The 19,283-nt window shown below is 37.7% G+C and overlaps 1 protein-coding gene across 1 annotated transcript in view; it reads left to right on the top strand.

The window, feature by feature from the left end:
• MSH2 (mutS homolog 2) overlaps positions 1-18,979 on the top strand; it is a 50,349-nt gene extending 31,370 nt beyond the window's left edge. The window contains exons 9-16 of the mRNA XM_030499337.2: positions 5,065-5,188; positions 5,627-5,777; positions 8,722-8,819; positions 10,674-10,919; positions 12,441-12,645; positions 13,034-13,281; positions 16,802-16,974; positions 18,568-18,979. Of these exons, the coding sequence (XP_030355197.1) occupies positions 5,065-5,188; positions 5,627-5,777; positions 8,722-8,819; positions 10,674-10,919; positions 12,441-12,645; positions 13,034-13,281; positions 16,802-16,974; positions 18,568-18,738 (1,416 nt within the window). The 3' untranslated portion in view covers positions 18,739-18,979. The remainder of the gene's footprint in view (positions 1-5,064; positions 5,189-5,626; positions 5,778-8,721; positions 8,820-10,673; positions 10,920-12,440; positions 12,646-13,033; positions 13,282-16,801; positions 16,975-18,567) is intronic.
• The last annotated feature ends 304 nt before the right edge of the window (positions 18,980-19,283 follow it).

Raw genomic sequence — 19,283 nt, 5'->3', positions numbered from 1 at the left:
TACTTTCCATTGTAAAGACATTTCTCATTAGAGAGAAAGCTGCTGCAATTATCTTAGCTTTGCAGCTACACTTGCTTATGAAACATTACTGGTGATAGGACTATGCTTGCAAGGGAAAACTGGCATTTTTTCAGCAGAAAAATTGGCCAAAGAAAACTGGAGGGAACATTCCTGTTCCTTGAATCTGTAGCAGAAAGGAGAAGGGATGAATATAAATGACTGATTTGTCATTGTTTAATGCTGAACACTTAGGACACAGGAAAAACCAGGAACCGTTGCTTAGCTGGGTGAAACAAGTTTTTTAGTGGGTTTTGTACATCGTTTTTTCCCATCATATTTGTTACAGAATTGGTGAGACTCATTTTGAAATGTACATGCTTGGTTAGATACGTATTTAATGTTCCTTTCTCTGTAAGATCTTTCAGTCATTTTCTCTGTAAGATCTTTCAACTCCCAGAAGTTGTGGGAGACTTTTAGGGTTGTGTCAATCTCAGCTGACTAGAAATATGAGAACTACCTAACCATGTGCCAGGCATGGTTAAGGGAAAAGTGTTGAACTTCTGAAAACTGCAGTGGCTTTAAAACTTTGAACATGTGTATTTTTATTCAAAGGCAAAAGCACCACACTTTACCTCTTTGTATTGTGTATGCATTCATCAGTTGCATTTTATGGTTTAAGGACACAGTTTGATTGACATGTTGCTGTAATTTGTGATATATGCTAATGAAGAAATTTATAGCTTTATCCTAGTTACAGACCATCTGTTGATGCAGTTTGTATGCCCTGGGACTCTGTTTTCTTTAAAGCTAACAGCTGTTCCAAGCCTTCACCCTTCATAGTCCAGCTCTTTAAATTTCTTTTCAGCCTTTTTTGTTGTCCTTCTAAACAAAATAACAAGTCAGTTATTTTTAATCAGGGCCCATAGAATCCAGTGTGTCGGATTTGGTTTTGTTTTTTGTTTTCCCCTTCAAGATACTGGAAAATGGTTGTAGATAAGCCAGTGCTGGTTTTACCAGAAGAATACACCTTGTCCGTATGAATGTTAAAGTTTTTAACATTGACTTGAAACGCTTCTTAGATTTTTAGGGAGTACAGACAAAATACCCAGCTCTATTCTGAGTGTGATTGGAAAATAGGTTGCTATAGCAACAAAATTATGTCAATAATCCATTCTGATATAAAAAAGAAACATCTAAGTTCAAAAAGTGTGGGATGTGGTTATTCGTTTACCTAACTGTAATAGAAGTTGAGAAACTGTCACTTCCTTTCCTGTCTTTTCACAGAATTGTAAGGGTCCTTTCAAAAACCATCTACCCCAACTCCTCCTCAAGTCAGGGCAACTCGAAAGTTTGTTAGCGCTTTTGGTACATAGTATTTTAGTTTGAATATTAAGAGCACAGCTCTTTGCAGAAGACTTGTTTTTCAGATTAGCTAGCTGGCTCAACATAGAATCATAGGATCAACTAGGTTGGAAAAGACCTTTAAGATCAAGTCCATATAGCTCCAGAGCGTGCAAATTATTTGCTGTCACCACATTTCTTTGAGCACCTCTTGGAAATGTGACTCACTTGGGACTTATTTCATGTAAGTAAACATACACAGGTATGAAAGTATTAATGCTGTAATGCTGGTCTGCTACTTAGCACATTAAATATTTTATACTTTGAACACTCGTTTCGGAGTAGCTCTGAGCAAAAACTTACACTTCCAACCCAAACCATTCTGTGGTACTGCATTTAAGGGATTTGTTTTTATTATAATCTTTTGCATTACTCTTGCCAGTAGAAGGTTATATATAGAGTGACAGTGGTGGCAAGAGTGTTCACATTAATCCATTGCATGTCTGTTGCATTCCTTAATGTGTGTTTCAGCGATACTTCATACTTCAATGTATTGGTGAAGTATGATTATGATGGAAGCAGGTATTATTTTGGGAAGATGAGAGGGGAGTGAGTTGCATTCACTGATACTTCCTCCGATTTTTCTGGTGAGGTGTAGCCTTACTGGACCGTAATTGGTGGTAGATTGATTAGGTACAGAGCACCAAGAACTCGAATACCACATTCCTGTTAATGCTTGTCCTGACAGATTGTTGTTGGCTGTGTTCATACTGAGGGCTGCAGAAGAGAAAAGTAAAAGTTTGCTTTAAGTGACTTACCTAATTATATCTGAGATACTGCTGTAGGAGGAGCACAGCTTGAGAAGAACGTTAGAGGGTAATATAGTTGTGGGTGCCTGATGGTTTTATATATTAATTAGTAGCATAAATTTTAATATTTTTAGTAAACCAGTTATTTTACATTCCTGGCAGTTTAGCTGAACTTTTAATGTAGTTTTAAAATGTTTTAAGAAAGATTTCATCCTCAATAGGGTAATCAGGTATTGGAACAGGCTTCCCAGGGCAGTGGTGGAATCACCATCCCTGGAAGTGTTCACAAACCGTGTAGACAAGGTACTTAGTGGCATGGTTTAGTGGTGGCCTTAGCAATGTTGGGGGGACGGTTGGACTTGATGATCTTAAAGGTCTTTTCCAACCTAGTTGATTCTATGATTCTATGTTTTCTACTGACTTGATCACATTTGGCTTTCACTCTGAGTGTCGTCAGATGGATTTTCCGGCTGAGGTAATGGTATATAGGCTGCTGGATGTTCTGAAGACTTGGTGTCTACACCTGGAAAAGCCACCAGGCACTTATCCTGGGTTGGAGAGCCTGCTCTGCTGCGAAATGGTTCTTTAGCTGCTGTAGTCCCTAACTCAGACTGTGAATGTGAACGGAACCTGGAGTAATTTTACTTAAATTGCCTGTCCTGAAACTTCACAGGAGTTTAGGATTTATTTCTTGCACGCTAACAGCCTCTGGGTTCATTTGTCATCACAGGTCTGTTGGAGCTGTAATGGAGTTAGCAACAAGCACATGAAAACTAACTCCATCCCTATGACTGCTGGATGGAGCAGAGGGTGAGGCAGTAACATAGCTCTTTTTTGCACATTTGTAAGCTTTGGCCACATATGGATCTTTTCTGGCAGTGAAATGAAAGCTCGCCTGCAGGGAGGGGGTCCAGAAGGGTGGAAGTGCAAGGCATGGCTTCAGTTCTGATCAGCCTCTCTAATACGGCAGTGTGGATGAAGGCCGGAACCAACAGCCAGACTGGGTGACCTGCCAGTGTGTTATGGGTCCTTGGGAATGTTACCTTCCTTCTGCCGAGGTTATGGGATTTCTGCACTTTATTCCAGGCTTCAAGTAATTATTTGAAGTTGTGAAAAAATACTACTTTTCACTTGACTGTCAGCCTCGATTTTTCTCATGAAGCCAGTTGTGACAAAGGCTGGCATGCGTGGTGTTTCAGTTCCTGTTTCAGATCCAGGATCTGCCCTACAAAACCAGAAATGGTCTTTTCTTCTGTATGCTGTCATAAATGTTCATTGCTGTTCTTTTAGCAGAATTGTGAGGAGAATGGGAGGAATAGGCCTGTCAACAGGGGATGTAACAGGGAATGAATTTGTTCATACTCCTTTAACACTTCCAAGTTTCAAGATGGTCCTCTAAAATCTCATAATCCATTATTCTGTGGAGTCATCCTCTCTGGTTAAGCAACTGGAGAACTTTGCACACAACACAACTGGAACTAAAACAGCAGGCTGAGTGTAACGCCTTGCAGTGCTGGTAACTGCAGAGAAAACAAGCCCCAGTGGTTCAGTTTTCTGTGTTGCAGCTTCTGTGGAAAATCAGATTATCTATTGGAGAAGATAATTCTCAGAATAAAGTAGCAATCCTTTAAAAATACAGTAAGCTATGTAGTTTCTTCATATGATCGTTTACCTGTCCCTTCCCATTCCAAATTCAAAATATATAAGCCCTGTGGCTCTCATTTCCAGATTGCATTCCCAGGTCTTTGTTCCAAGTTGCTGCCAAACCTGGGAGTCTTCAGTCTAATGCTTTTACACTTGTTTTGACACACTACAGGTTTGAGGTACTTCCTGGTGCTTAGTAGAACAAGATGTATGTGGTGATTCTTGCAGTTACAGCTCTTCTTGCTCAGTGCTTTCTAGAGAGATACTTTTGTTGTCTGGGAAGGAGTAAAGGAATTGTGTGAACCTCCCTTTCCTCTTTTCCTTTTGCTAACGTATACTTGTGGGTATAAGTGAAATTGTATGTAAACTGCCATCTTCTGGTGTGTTTTGCCAAGTATTTGTAGTTGCTTTGTGTACAACTTTGCAGATAATTTCCAGCTAGGGGAAGCTTCCTAAGTGTTCTGTGTGTTTTGGGGTTTTGCTTGTTTTTTAAACTTAATTAGAATAAGTAAATTACTAATATGAAAGCCAGTGCTTAGTTTCCATGTTGGACAACAGTGCTAATATTTTATTGATTGTAAAACTTTGTATATTAAAAATGGAGTGTCTTTTATTGAGCAGTTATAAGTTGTGCTTGTGAATTAAACCTGAGACTTGTAAGGTCATCAGAAACACACACGTGGTAGTGGAAGCTTAGGGAAGGGAGAGGAAGAAGATGAAACTTACTTCATTTGTGCCTCTGAAAATGTTCAGCTTGAAGGAAATGTGTATGCTTTTCAATTCAACTGGTTTGAAATTGGCTAGAATTTTTGGTGGTATTATGTAGATTCCTTCTTGAGTGTGTTTTGGATAGGAATTCCTGTTTCAGAAACTTGTATTTCCAAACACTTCTTGCTTTGAAACACCCCATCCTTTTGCAGTCTTAATTAGCTGCATAAGTCCAGCCTACGTAACAATTTCATTTCTACTGCTCAGTTATTTGTATGCAAATGAATGTGTGGATAACTCCATTTCAAAGTAAAGGAGTGTGTTAAAAGGGTATATTTTGCTTGTATAAAGTATATTATTTGAGAAAACAAGTGTTAGAGATATATTTGTTTTGTGATAATTGGTGTCTGATTCAACTACAAACAGCATCACGTTACGAAATTATATCTATAAAATAGAATAAATTACGAAGTAAATTAATTTCACCATGAATGATCAGGGAGGTGATTCTTTTTTTACTGCCTATGTTCATACATATTTTTTTCTTGTTGTTTTTCCCCAGGTGGAGAATCATGAATTTCTTGTCAAGGCTTCTTTTGATCCTAATTTGACAGAATTAAGAGAGAAGATGAATGAACTGGAAGAAAAAATGCAGTCCTTGTTAAAAAGTGCAGCAAAAGAACTAGGTAGGGTATGAAACTGCCTTTGATTCTTACCTCTTCTGTAAAATGTTTTGCGATCAAGTGGTGAAATGAAAACTGGTACAGAGGAGTTAAGGGATGTTTGTATTATTTTATTATTAGTGTGGGGCGACTTTATTTATCACAGTAGAATCTGTTGAAAACCAAGTGATTTTTGGTTTATGATGTGGTCTTTTTTTTTTTTTTCCCCCCGTAAGGATGGCATCCCAGAATATTTCAGAAATTATAATGTATGTTGCAAGATACTGGCAGCATTCATTTTATGGAATTCATCTAACTCTTGCCTAGGCCTAGTTCTGTTTTATGTCCTTTTGAGGACATGCATTGAAACTCATGGAAACTGGCGATTGGTGAGCAGAAATAGGACAGGGTGCAGGTTTTTTTGATAATACAGTTGTTTTCTTTTTTCTTTTCATCTAAAAGGTTTGGAAGCTGGCAAGAGTATCAAACTGGAAACAAATTCACAGTTTGGACATCACTTTCGAATAACTTGCAAGGAGGAAAAGGTTCTCCGTAACAATTCAAAATATGAAATAGTTGATACACAGAAGAATGGCGTGAAATTTACTAACAGGTATGAAATCATCTCAGTAGTTTTCCAAGCCTGTTGTGAAAGAAACAAAATTGTTCTTTCCTTTATAATTATGCCAATAAAGTGGTTTCCCTGCATCTTGAATGGCTGAATTTTCACCTTTTGAATTGGCTCACAGATTGACATATTGAGCACGACTGGCATGAGGGAGGAGGAGTCATGCAGTTTCTGTTAAAAGCTGCATTCCCCATTTACTTTGCCAACTGTTAGCTATTTTTGGTCCTTTGACTTGGGCTAATGTCTCAGTTTTAGCTGCAGCTAGTAGCATAATTGCATTCACTGAGTGTTTATACAGACACTTTCACAAGCTGCAATAGAAAAAGAGCTATTTATGTTTATCACCAAATATGACATGCAGAAATTTTGTTAGTGATTACCTTTTTCTGTTGTTCCAAATCATGCTGTAATTTCTAGTGGACCTATGTATTGGACTTTGATTCTGTGGCTCTGTAGATTAAGCTATTTAAAAATTTCAGTCTTCAGGCTAATTGCATTGATGCTGTTTCAGTGGCTCCTTGTCTGGACAACAGCTCTGTCACAGGTCAGCCAAGCAAAAAGATCTATATTCTCTGTTGAATTTTTAGCTCTTCTAGAGCATTTTAGGAGCAAGGACTACCTTGGTCATTTGATATCTCTCTCTGTACTTCATTATTTTTACACAGGGCAAACAAGGCAGGAAGTTGCATATGCAGAATCGGGTAATAACTTAGGTTGAAGGTGATCTCTTGAGGTTAACTGGTCTAACCCGTCATTTGAAGCAGAACCACTTTGGAAATTGGATCCTGTCTCGAAGTTAGATGAGGTAGCTGAAGGCCTTGCCAAGGTGCTCATCGTCCAAGCATCCCTCACAACCTGGAGGGGCACAAGTTCCAGTGCTGAACCACTCTTTGTAAAAAAAACTTTTCTAATCAGATCTAATGAGAACTTTACGTGCAGAAGTTCAATATTTTAGTATCTCATTCTTTTGCTGTGCACTTCCAAGAAGAGTCTGGTGCCTCTCCTTTCCAGGCTGAGTTTGGATTCTCTCAGACTAGCTACAAATCTTTGTGGTGACTGTCTGCTCCAGGTTTTATGTCCTTCTGACACTGGGAAGACAAAACTGGAGATGGCGCTGCAGGTGTGGTCTCATGATGCTGGATAAAGGGGAACAGTCACTTCTTCAACATGGTGGCTACACTTTTGCTAGTGCAGCCAGCATAAGCTTGGTCTTCTGTGCCTCAGGGGCACACTGCTGTCTCCTGTTCAGCTTCTTGTCCACAGGATCCCTTGACTCTTTTAGGAATGGCTGTTTTATAGCCACTGGGACCCCAGTCTGTAATGTTGCATGGAGTTACTTCATCCCAAGAGTAGGACTTTGCATTTGCCTGTGTTGAAATTCTTATCCACCTATTTCTCTAGTCTGTCTATATAATCCAATGAATGGCAGCCCTGTCTGCCAGTGTACTGACCGCTCCTCTTAATGTGATATTGTTCGTAACCTTGCTGAGAGTGCATTTAAGAGTGTATTCAGTCCCATCATTCTGGTTGTTAATCAAGGCATAAATAGTATCAGCCCTTGTATCAACCCTAAGAAATGCCACTGGTAATCAGCCACTAATTGGACTTAAACTTCCTCCTTGTCTGTCAGTGGCAGGTCCAGGAGAAAACTGCTCTTTAAGTCTCCTGCATGTGTTATATGGAAGGGTAAAAATAGCAGAGATTACTACATTGTAGAGTATTTCAGACAAACCATGCTGCTGTCACTTTATATGTAACAATTCCTGCTGGACTTAGTAAAGTGACTAGAGAAGTGAGTTTATTGAGGGAGATCTTGATTGACAGAGATATGAGGAGCACTGCCTATGGGGCAAGGTTGTTTTCAAGTCAGTGCTATTACTAATAGTGACTGTTTCTGCTAATCACTCACTCTCATAGTAATAAATCCTGTGCTTTGAAGTGTGGCAAGCATACTGGTTCACACCAAGCAATATGTTGGTGTATTTAGCACCAGCAATAGCAATTTAGCACCTATTTACTTAAATGAACAAAGTGTAAACCTTAATTGAATTTTGTTTTAACATTTACTTAGAGGATATTTCCTCTCTGAAATTTAAAACAGTTTTGGTTTTTTTTTAATGGTTCTAAATATGTTATGAATCTAAATGTAATGAGGAAGTTAATTTTTTCTGTAATTGAGAAGATGGTACTTAGAACCCCTACTGTAAGTGTCATCTGTTACTTTCCCTTAGTGAAGAAGCCCATGGATCATTAATAAAACGGACTTCTCTGTGCTTAGTTAAGTTCTAGCACCATCTACAGAAGCAAGTCTAAGCATAAGGCTGACTTGTGCTTATAGTGTGGGTCCACTACTTGACCGTGTTTGGAGATGAACTTGAGAAGTACTCAAGAGAATTAAAACTCTCTCTTGATTTAAGCTTACCTTATTTTGAAGGCTAGAACCTGTTCTTAGTGACAATAGTTCACTGAGGTTTACTAAATGAAAGAAGTCAATGCTTTCAGCTCTGATAAGCCTGTTGTAGGACTCTGGGCTAATTACACAGTTGCTTAGCAGCAGTTTTCCTCTGCCAGTTCCATAACGTGCTACATCTTGTTGCAAAATGGCCAGAAATTCAGCTTTAAGAGCAAGTCCGTATCACATAACATGTCTGTAACAAACAACTGCTAGAAGATTTTTAAGAATGATGTGTTCGGAGATGCTCAAATTGCTGGTTTGCCCTTGTGAGCGATCTTCTACTTGGAAATAAACTTACTGATACCCTTGTGTTGGATGAATCACAGCTTAGTTGCTTTGTGTTCCTTGTGCTGAATCTTGCTATTAAAAAGGTGAGGAAAACTGGTATTGACTCATAGATGAGGTGGCCAGAAGCTTGACATTGTAGCAAAGATAGAACATCACAGCTTCTAAATATTGTGGTTTTGTTCACAGCAAACTGAGCTCCATCAATGATGAATATATAAAGAACAGAGAAGAGTATGAAGAGGCTCAGGATGCAATTGTTAAGGAAATCATTAACATTGCTTCAGGTGAATATTTCAATGTTGATGTGTATCAGTGTCTAGAATGTTGAGAGCACTTGCAGTTACTTTGTAGGCTCTTCTGTGGAGGATAACTGTAACATTCCCCAAAGAATTAGTATGAAAAAAGAGGTGTGACTTTTAGACAGTTGGTGAAAATTTGAAATACATTGTCTTCTGTGTTCAGACCATTTCCTGACATTGCTACAAATATACCATGATGTGGTGTGTGCAAATGCTAATCCCTTGAAAGGAATAAAAATATACCCATAAAGGCCACATCTGTCCTCCTCACCTACCACCCAGACTCTGGGCATCTCCTCCCAAATTGTAGACTAAGTAGAAGACAGAAGAGGTGAAAAACAACAGCGAACTGAGGGAGTGGGACCTGGAGTCTGTGAAGGATAGTGAAGAACTAACTGATAAGCAATAGAAGATCAAGTTAGTCATTGCTTATATGGTACAACAAAAAATTACTGTTTTCCTAATTTAATTTCCATATGTTTTGCTCTAAGATTGCCTACTTACAAGACATTCTTTATAATCCTTCACCAAAAGGAGAAGAGACATTGGGGAATTTGGTCTGGAGGATTCTGTAAATATCACCTGTCCCAAAGGCAGTAGTTCCAGCAGGAAAAATCTTAGCTCTTTCAAAGAGAGAAGTGGAAAGTGAAAGCACTAATGAATATTAAACTAAGGGTAAATGTATTAAAGATTAAAAAAAAACCCCTTTTTTAAGCTGATGTATTAATATATTTGAATGTGTATTAAGCTACAGTGGAAATCTTTACAAGCTTTGGCCTCTTGTCATGATAAGGAATTTGCCAGTATATTGCAAAATCAGTAGCTTGTTAGATCTTTTTTATCTTGTTGATTGGGTTTTTTTGTATGTTGCATGCTAAGGTTTGTATATTTATGTGGAAAGATAATTGGGTATTATGTAGCAGGATTAGCTTCACTATATCATCTATAAATACCTAATATGTTTAAGGAAATCTTTTGGTGTTGCTTAAAGCTTCTGTGGTGTGCAGTCATAGACTTAAAAATGTATATGTGCATTTAAAAATCATTTTTCTGCCCCAGGTGAAGCTAATTTAATGGAAAAGACTGGATTGTCTATAATTCTTGAATGAAAGTGTCCAGGTCCTCTTAATGATCTGTACCTAGACAGTTCAAGAGACGGTGTTAGAACAGTAAATGTACTTCGTATAGATAGGACTCTTTCTGCAGGTCACTGCTCACCTCTTCTGACACATGCATTCGCTTTGCAGGTGTTAGATGCGTTATCTCTGTAGACTCCTGTCCATCATCCCTTTCACTGAAAAAACCCAAACACCCGCACTTAAGAACTGGTACTGGGGCTGTTGGGCCACCTAGTCCAGTTGTCTGGTCTCGCAAGCACTACATCTTACCTCTCCATACCATCATTCACACCAGTGCGAAGGGTTGCTATGTCTGTATTGTCAGTGCTGTCTCTCTATTGTCTTTGCTTGCATGAGCATCAAAATACAGTGTATTATTGAGGAAGGAAACTTACTGGATTTCCAGCCATCTTTCCATGTGAGCATTTGCCATCCCGTACTAAGATAAGGTATTTCTCATTGTCTAGTGTTAAGGCAAAACAATCAGCATGGCCTCATCCCTTCCTGTTCTTAGTCTGAAGAAGTCCCCTTTGTAGTCAAAGCATGGGAGCTTCAGGATTGCGTCTTAGACTCTCCCAGGAGGTGACTGCTATCTTGAACAAAATTGACTTTTAATGCAAATGAATGAATTTTATGGGCTCAATATAGGCTTTAAGATATCTTGTTGGCAAGAACAGAAGAAAATTCTAACTGTTGAATTGGTGTGTATAATCAAAACCAGGTTATGCAGAACCAATACAGACGATGAATGATGTGATAGCCCAATTAGATGCAATTGTCAGTTTTGCTCATGTGTCAAATGGAGCACCAGTGCCGTATATCCGTCCTGTCATTCTGGAAAAGGGACAAGGAAGGATTGTGCTGAAAGGTGCCAGACATCCTTGCATCGAAGTACAAGATGAGGTGGCCTTCATCCCCAATGATGTTACATTTGAGAAGGGCAAGCAGATGTTCCACATTATTACTGGTAAATGTTCCTGTTCTCTTTTTCATTTGTTATGTTATGTCCAATAATGATGCCTTTAAAAAAAAACAAACCAACAACAAGCAAACAAACCAACAATCCAATGAAACTGTGAAAACAATTTCTTTAATCAGCAAAGGGTGAGTAGCCAGCAAGTTACTCGTCTGTCTCTCTGAGGTATAAGATTTAGCTTGGGAAATAAGGGAGAGTAGTGAAAGCTGTTGTGTTTTATTATATTAAGAAAAAGTGTCCACAATGTTCTTGCGAAACATTTCCTTTGATAGTGGATATTGTTTATGTTTATACCTATACAGACATATTTCTCATCTTGCAAACTAATAATCATGGAATTAGTTGGGAATTAGTTGTTATAATTGTAGTTACAGTGCATTGTTTGAAGAAAGTGATTACTAATTTAGAAATAGTCATTTGGGAAAAAGAGAGAAGCTGCTAGAACAGTAGGAAATAAGAAACTAGTTCTTCCTTAATGTATGTATTCTTTGCCTTAGTGAATATAACTCCACAAGCCAGGCAACCTCAGGAGCTGGAGAACTGGAACCTACTTAAGTGATTTGGAAAATTCCAGTAGGCATTAATTGTACTGTAGCCGTGTAGGCACTTTCTGTAGGCAAGATTTTAAGCAGCCTCTTTGTCAATGTTTTCTTTGTTTCGTATGTAAGTCGATGTTAAATGCAAAACATGTCTCAATGACTGTACCCTTTCTCCCCTATTCTCTGGTGTAATTAAGGTAATTTTACCACACAGAAAAATATTTTTTAGTGTTTATAGATTTAATTGAATTTTAATTCCCATCCAGATGTCCTTGACATACATTCTGAGTGGCAAAGATTGGAAATTAGAGAATGACTAATGAACACTTCTCATATAATCAAAAAGAAAAACTAAAAATCTGAATAAATGCATGGTAATATGCTTGTTTTTCTGGTCAGCAAAAGTGTGAAGTTGGTTTTAATGATCACTTTTCTGGAAAATACTTTTTATTTCATTTGTACTTCACTTAAAATTAACTGATTAATATTTGCTTTTGCTGATTCAGAAGCCCTTTAGATTGTAATTTAAATCACCCATTAGCTTGTACCTGACCTGTAATTAAGCTGTTTAATTTTTACAGACAAATTGTAATTGTTGTTCGAGGTAAAAGCAGATTATTTTCATTCTCTAAGCAGCAATACCGATGACTTTCAACTTCAAGCTTATTAGTTTTGGGTATGGATGTGTGTTTGAAATGGCTGCTTATACTTCTGAAAAGTCTCAAAACTTATGAAGGTTCTTTATTCACCTTTCTCTTGAAAAAGCAGCGTTCGGTAAGACATACAAGCAAGCATTATTAGTAGTGGAGCTACTTGTTGCGCCTGTTAGAAAAGTCTGCTTCTCCTTCCCGCCAAGAGAGTAATAAGTTTAAATGTTCTTTGTTTTAATTTAGAGCTTGTTTTCCTTTTTAAAGAACTGCTGAACTGTAAAAGATGACATTGCTTAAATTCATTTGCAAAATTTCTTATTTAGGCCCGAACATGGGCGGAAAATCAACATACATCCGACAGACAGGGGTGATTGTTCTTATGGCTCAGATTGGGTGTTTTGTACCATGTGATGCTGCAGAAGTAACCATCGTGGATTGTATCCTGGCTCGCGTGGGAGCTGGAGACAGTCAGCTGAAAGGCGTGTCTACTTTTATGGCTGAAATGTTAGAAACTGCTTCAATCCTTAGGTGAGACCTGTGCTTACATGATTTTGTTGGTTGAGGTTGATGGGGAAAGGAGGTGCTCTAAGAAAGATGCATTTAAGATTTCCTTTTATGTAGGATCTCTACTGGAGGATCTCAAGTAATTTTTAGCCGGCTTATAAGTTCTCGAACTAGCCTTCTGTTTATTTCAGTGGTCATATAGAGCTGCTACCAGGAGGCCAAAGTCTAAATGGGACAAAGAAACTAGTTTGGAAAGACCTATGAGACATTGTGCTTCATTCATATGTTGTTATGTAAATATAAAAGCTCTTTTGCCTCTTTTATGCTATGCCTCTGCAACATAATTTGTGGTATTCCAATATCCAGAGTTCATGCTGTTCTTAAACGTTACAAAATGCTCTTGTGCTTTTAGGACAGCATCTGAAAACTCGCTGATAATCATTGATGAGCTGGGAAGAGGAACTTCTACCTACGATGGCTTTGGCTTAGCATGGGCTATTTCAGAATACATTGCTAGCAAAATCTGTGCTTTCTGTATGTTTGCTACACATTTTCATGAACTGACAGCTCTTGCTGACCAAGTGCCAACAGTAAATAACCTACATGTTACCGCTCTGACCAGTGACAACACGCTGACGATGCTTTATCGTGTCAAGGAAGGTAAGACTGTAAATGGTGAGCAGGGTAACTTAATTTCACCCTAAGTGAGGAATAAACTTCAGGCTTAGGGTTCATAATAGACATATTCTTCTCTGTCCGTAGACAGTGTGTATGGCAGGAGCTCTTCCATGTGTGAACACAGTTGGTGATGATGTTGATGATTATTTAAGACTTCTAGGTTATTTCTGCCACTCAAGTTGATGCTCTTGAGGTTGATCCGTTTTCATTTCTTAAAGAACAGAGAGAAGTTTCCAAAAGGTTATTTTCTGTTTTGCAAAATCAGCCATTTTAACCTGCTGACAGAAAAGGCTTATGTTCCTTAAATTGTTCTTTTAAAAGAAATTAGAGCAACTTTTATGTGCTGACAGTTTTTAATAATGTCTATTTCATTGTAATATGGCTTGGTCATTGAAGAAAGATGGTGCCCAATTTAGGCAGTAGGTGGATATAGGAAAAATCGTATGTTTTTAGCAAATGGCATAAAAGTAAAACAACAAATAGCCTGTTCTGTTAGTGTAAGATAAGTCAGAGGCATTTAATTAAAATCCTCTAATGGAGCCAGTTATTCCTTTCAGTAATAAATTAGACAAATTTTTAATTAGGCATAAACTTATCTGTTAACCACAATTAGTGGTTCTTCCTGCTTCTCTATATCCGCAATCTTTTGTTCTTGCCCCCTTCTGCAGGAGCCTGTACTTAAAATAATAAAGCAGGGCTGTATACCTGTGGCTTACAAGGCGTGGTCATTTATGGCATTCTCCTTTAGTTGTAAACTCTATTTTGTTGTTCCCGTAAGACTGTTTCATTCAGGTTGCCAACCTCTAGTCTGAGATTTTGGTTTAAAATGTGGGCAGAGTACAATTACACTATGTTTTCGCTTTAGAATACCTCTTTAGTTTCCTTTTCTGAGCTCCACAATGAAGGAATGAGTTAGGTGACACTCAGAACATAGTTACTATAGAACACTGGCTGTAGTGGATCTGATCAATGACTTGTGGAGTGGTTTTGTCACAAATAAGGAATAAGTATTTGAGGAATTAGGCTACTATCTTTACTAAAACAATTACTAAATATCATACATCTTTATTAAGGCTAAGGAGTTAATCTTTGTCTCGTATCGTCATGGAGACTGATGTTTCCTTATATTTTTAGTTTTGCGTTTAATCTTATAAATACAATAGCTAAACTTTATTCCTCTTTTTAAAAGCTGTTTTGTCATTTGACACAATGTTTGTGTCAAATGTTTGTGAATACTTTGTTTCACTTGGCAGGTTCATCCTAATAGCTCACTGTTTGATGAGCAATGCATATTCTGTGTGTGTTATCCTGGAACTCTTTCCAGTATTTCCTGATTTCTTTAGCCAATTTGGGACTCGTCAGTTCATTCCTTCTGGCATGTATTGTTCTGAAATTAATATGCTGTCCAGTTATTAAATTTTACTATTACACTTTTAAAGATAATTTTTATTATCTTCACAGGCAATCACCGTACTATTAAGTGTCTTTAGATAATGGGTAAATGTGTTTTTATTATATCATGATCTGAGCCTCACTTAAGTGGTACTGTGCTAGTTTTACTCCCATGACATTACTAACTGACTGTTTCTTACTCATTTCTTCTGGTTTAAAATCTATGAAATTATTTATTTCATTTGTTGCACTTTGGTTACTTGTATAACCACTTGGAATTGTGTATTCCCCTATGGCTATAGTCTTACAATTAGGTTTTGGGTACTTTTCTGTAGAACTAGGAGCCTGCTCTGGACAAGGAGAGTCAAAGCATGACTTGGAAGTGCTGCTCTCTTCTGGCTTTACTGAGAGTCTGCTTAAAGCTGGTTAGAGTATCTCCAGCTGCCACAGTCTTATTTCTTTTAATTTAATTAATTGTGTCCTTGACTTTTGAGATCTTTATTTCTTAGAAATGGCCTTTGTTCTCCTTTTTTCATGGATTTTTTCTAGGCAATGCCCAGGCTTTGCTTCTGAGTATTAGTCCAAAGTGCTGTGGCCCTGGTACTCAGCGTGTTCAAGCAGATAGGCAGTGTCTGTGATTCTTTTGTAGTTTGCTCTTTCCCATCTTCTCCAGCACATGTTGAGATCATTCCACCAAGTGAAGCCTTAGAGCCCTGAGTGCCTTGGTGAAATCAATGCTTTAGATATGACTTAGTGTGGCCTGGGAACTGAAGACAAGTGTAGTCATAAATTGCTGCAAGCATACATTGAAACTATGAGTGTTTTCAGTGCAGCGACAGCTGGCAATGTACAGTATCTTCAAAGAAGCCATCTTCATTTAAGTGCCTTGAGTGCTTTGGTTGGGCATGGAAGTAATATACCCTAATTCTAAACTCTCTTCCTTCTAAATCCTTTGGAATAGCAAACCTTACAATTAAACCCCCCAGACAGTTGGGCGAATTCTTTAACACCCCCCACATCCTCCTCTTTTTTTTTTTCATGCCTGTCTTCATGCTTTGAGAGTGTTGTAGGACGGCTGGAAGAGGAGACACAGAAAGTACTGTTCTCTATGCCTCTGCTCAGGATTCTTTGAGCAGACACCTGACTTAGTTTGTGTCTGGGGAGGTGTGTGTTTTTAATATAAAATCAATATGAGGTCTAATTTCCACTTAAAAATGTTGATTTCCTTTAAGAAACCTGAGAGATCGCAAGGTAAATAAAACAGAAAAAGTCTAAATGCAAAATTTTCCTTCACCTATTCTTTAGTTACCCAATATTTAATAGATGATTAGTTAAGAATAATTTTACATATGTTACTTGTACGTCCTTGCTGGAGACCAGAATTAAAAGGATATGGTAATAGTTGTGGGTGGCCAATCAGAATTATGGTAATGTAGATGAATGGAGTTGGCAGATTGTATCAGAGGGCTTTTGATACTGAAGTGAAAATTTTTATGTAGCTATGTGTAATTGGTATATTTTGAGCCGTTTGAGAACTTTTCTGCCTCAACCAAATATTATAAAGTGTATTAATTGAAGTAAGTGTAAAGTTAAAGTTGAAAGGTTTTGATATAATTAAAGATGACTCCTGGAGACTGAGGTGTTAGGTGGTACTGATGCAAAGGAGGATGAAGATGATTGAGAATGCAACATTTTACATGTGTGAATGTATATATAAAAATACTCAAATATAGAAAAATGTGAGAAATGTAATTCACATAATTTTTAATATACTATATTCTACAGGCTGTGCTGAAGTACTTTAATAAAAAGCATTATTCAGTTCCATTCAAGTACTAGAGGGAAATTCTTTCTGCCTGAAGAGTTTTCCCTTTCTTCTTGAATCACTTTTGGAGCTCTGCAATTACTGTTCAAAGAGAGCTTAATTAAATAAGAGCATATTCTTTAGACTCTATAGTCCAAAATTATATCAGAAACTATTGGGAGAACCAAACCATGTCATGCATTTAATTCTTCAAAACAGAGAACTGTTACAAGTTTGGTCATATAACCTGTGTAGCCATATTATCTCTTGTGAATTCTTTACTGTTGTTTTTTAATCTGCATCCAGGTGTTTGTGACCAGAGTTTTGGAATACATGTAGCAGAGTTGGCGGCTTTCCCAAAACATGTGATAGAAAGTGCAAGAGAGAAAGCATTGGAACTGGAGGAGTTTCAAAACATTGGCAAGTCCAGGGAATCTGAAGGAGAACCACCAGCCAAGAAATTCTGCAGAGAAAGAGAGGTTTGCTATCAGGAATGCTTTTAAATTAGTTTTGCTGGAGTAGCCCAAACAAAATAGTTTATTCTCTTCTCTCTTCACTTTCTCTTAAAAGAAGCTTCATTAGCAGGTAGCCTAAAGGAGAACAGTAGCTTGCAGAAAGCGTTTTCAGTATAGCCTGTGTCATCTTCTTGCTGGCTTAAGAGTCCTTACAGTGACATCTGTTGCAGCCTTCTAGGAAAATCCTGTGCTGCTTTATGACTTGCATTGTTTTGTGCCAATAGTCAGGTCCTCCTTGCTGCAGGCATATAAATTTGCTTGAAGATCTTAGTTCTGTGTCCCAGCAGTTGGCGTGAAACTTCAGCCTTGTAACTCATTTATCTCCTCCCATACATCAGTGGTAGTCTTGGTAATGCTCCAGTATATGGAAGCCTTGAAGTGTTAGCCCATATCCATAGCACTTTCTGCATTTAAAAAGCCTTTGCTCTAGACAGAGGCTGTTACCTGTTACTTTATTTTCAGTTGCAGAGGTCTACTGCATTTGTTCCTGGTTCAGTAAGTGGATTCGATGTTTTGGATCAATGATCTCTGGTTTGTCCTACTTTTTAGTGCCAGGAGGTTCCCCCTTCACCTACCTCAGTTGCTGCACTATTACCTTTCATTTGCCAGATTGCTAGGTATTGTGGTATAGTATTTTTTAGATTAGTTGGATCTGGCTATGTGGCATTAAATTGGTGTAAATTAAATTAATGTGGCAAACACTTCGGACAAATACAGCATTGTGGGTTTTTTCTTGGATATTTCAGTAATACATAATATTTCATAAACTCCCGAGGCAATAGAACAGCATAGCTTTAGATGTCACTGCCTTTGTTAACATCATGTTTAGAGGGAAAAGCGTGCTATTACATTTCTAAGTCCTTTGGAGATTTCTGCACTGAAAGCATACTGCATTAGTTTTAAATGGTAAAACAAAACTTTGTAGTGGTGTTCTAAAATGCAGAGGATGGGACAAAATTCTGTATTCTGGGCAAATTGTTACTAATACAGGGATCCTGAATACTGTTCATTGAAATGTTTGTTCTTTCTATTCAATTCAGATTGTTTAGAAGCTACACTTTGCCTGTTTGTGTAAAAGCATATGCATAAAGCTTAATTATCATCTGTTCTCCTTGGTGACGGCCACTCTGCAGTTGCTTGGTTACAATTTGTTCTTGCATTTTGCATATTGAAACATTGGTTTTGATTTACAGTTCCTCCCAAAAGTAACTAGTTTGTGTAATATGGCTATGTTACTGCTAGCAATCCTCACCTAGTGCATTTGCACACTGGAGTTAAATGTGGAATGCACATAGGAGGTATCAGTGTTAAATACTGTATTTCTACTGATCAACTGATGCTTTTTGCTCATGGATTGAAAGGGGAAAGAACTCGTGATACCAGTATAACTGGATTGTTCTAGAGTTGAGAACATGATTGGAAGTGCAAAAATAACCATGGTTTTTGCCTACAAAAAAGTTTCTGGTGGTGATACTTGGTATCTTTAGAGAATTTGGAAAAATCCTGCTTGCAATCTAAGCATCCTATTTTCTTTTCCTCCTCTTTCCTCCATTTCAGGAAGGTGAAAAGATAATTCAGGATTTTCTTTGTCAAGTGAAAGCATTGCCCCTGACAGATATGTCAGAAGACGACATCAAAATCAAGCTGAAACAACTGAGAAATGATGTGTTGGCAAAAAACAACAGTTTTGTGAATGAAATAATTTCTCGAACAAAAGCTACATCATGAAAGGTGTGAGAACAGGATACAGCTCTTGAAGCATGTTTTACATTGCAAGAACTATCATTTTCTTGTCTTGTAGCTTTTATACTTTATGATACTTGTTCTGATTTATGTAGGCTTCTTTTTTTTTCTTGAATTGTAATTATTTTGTAAAAAATTCTGAGCACATTCTGTGCCGGATTCCTGCTTTAGTTGGGATCACTGTGCCCTTTTAGAAGTTTTCAATAAAATGCTTTTTCAGTATTGAGAGAATTACTGACTGTATAAACAAAATGCATAATGCTTTACCAGAAAAGTGTGCTAGAAAGTATAGCCATTGAGATGGCAAATGACTAACACAGCCTGGAAAAGGAACGGTGCATACACACAGTCTGTGTCCTGTACCAGAGTTCCTTTTCTGTATGATGCAATTCATTAATTAAAGCTTTAGTAACACAGTATTAGTGCTCCATTAGAAAAAAAAAACAGTGTGATTTGTCATAAATTTTTTGTGTGCCCTTGCATATGGAGCTTGGAGAGAGGAGGGATTTTTTTGTTTGCTCTGTGGATGG

Source organism: Strigops habroptila, chromosome 10 (assembly GCF_004027225.2).
Source record: "Strigops habroptila isolate Jane chromosome 10, bStrHab1.2.pri, whole genome shotgun sequence".
Classification (NCBI taxonomy): domain Eukaryota; kingdom Metazoa; phylum Chordata; class Aves; order Psittaciformes; family Psittacidae; genus Strigops; species Strigops habroptila.
This window is presented reverse-complemented; position numbering and strand designations above follow the sequence as displayed.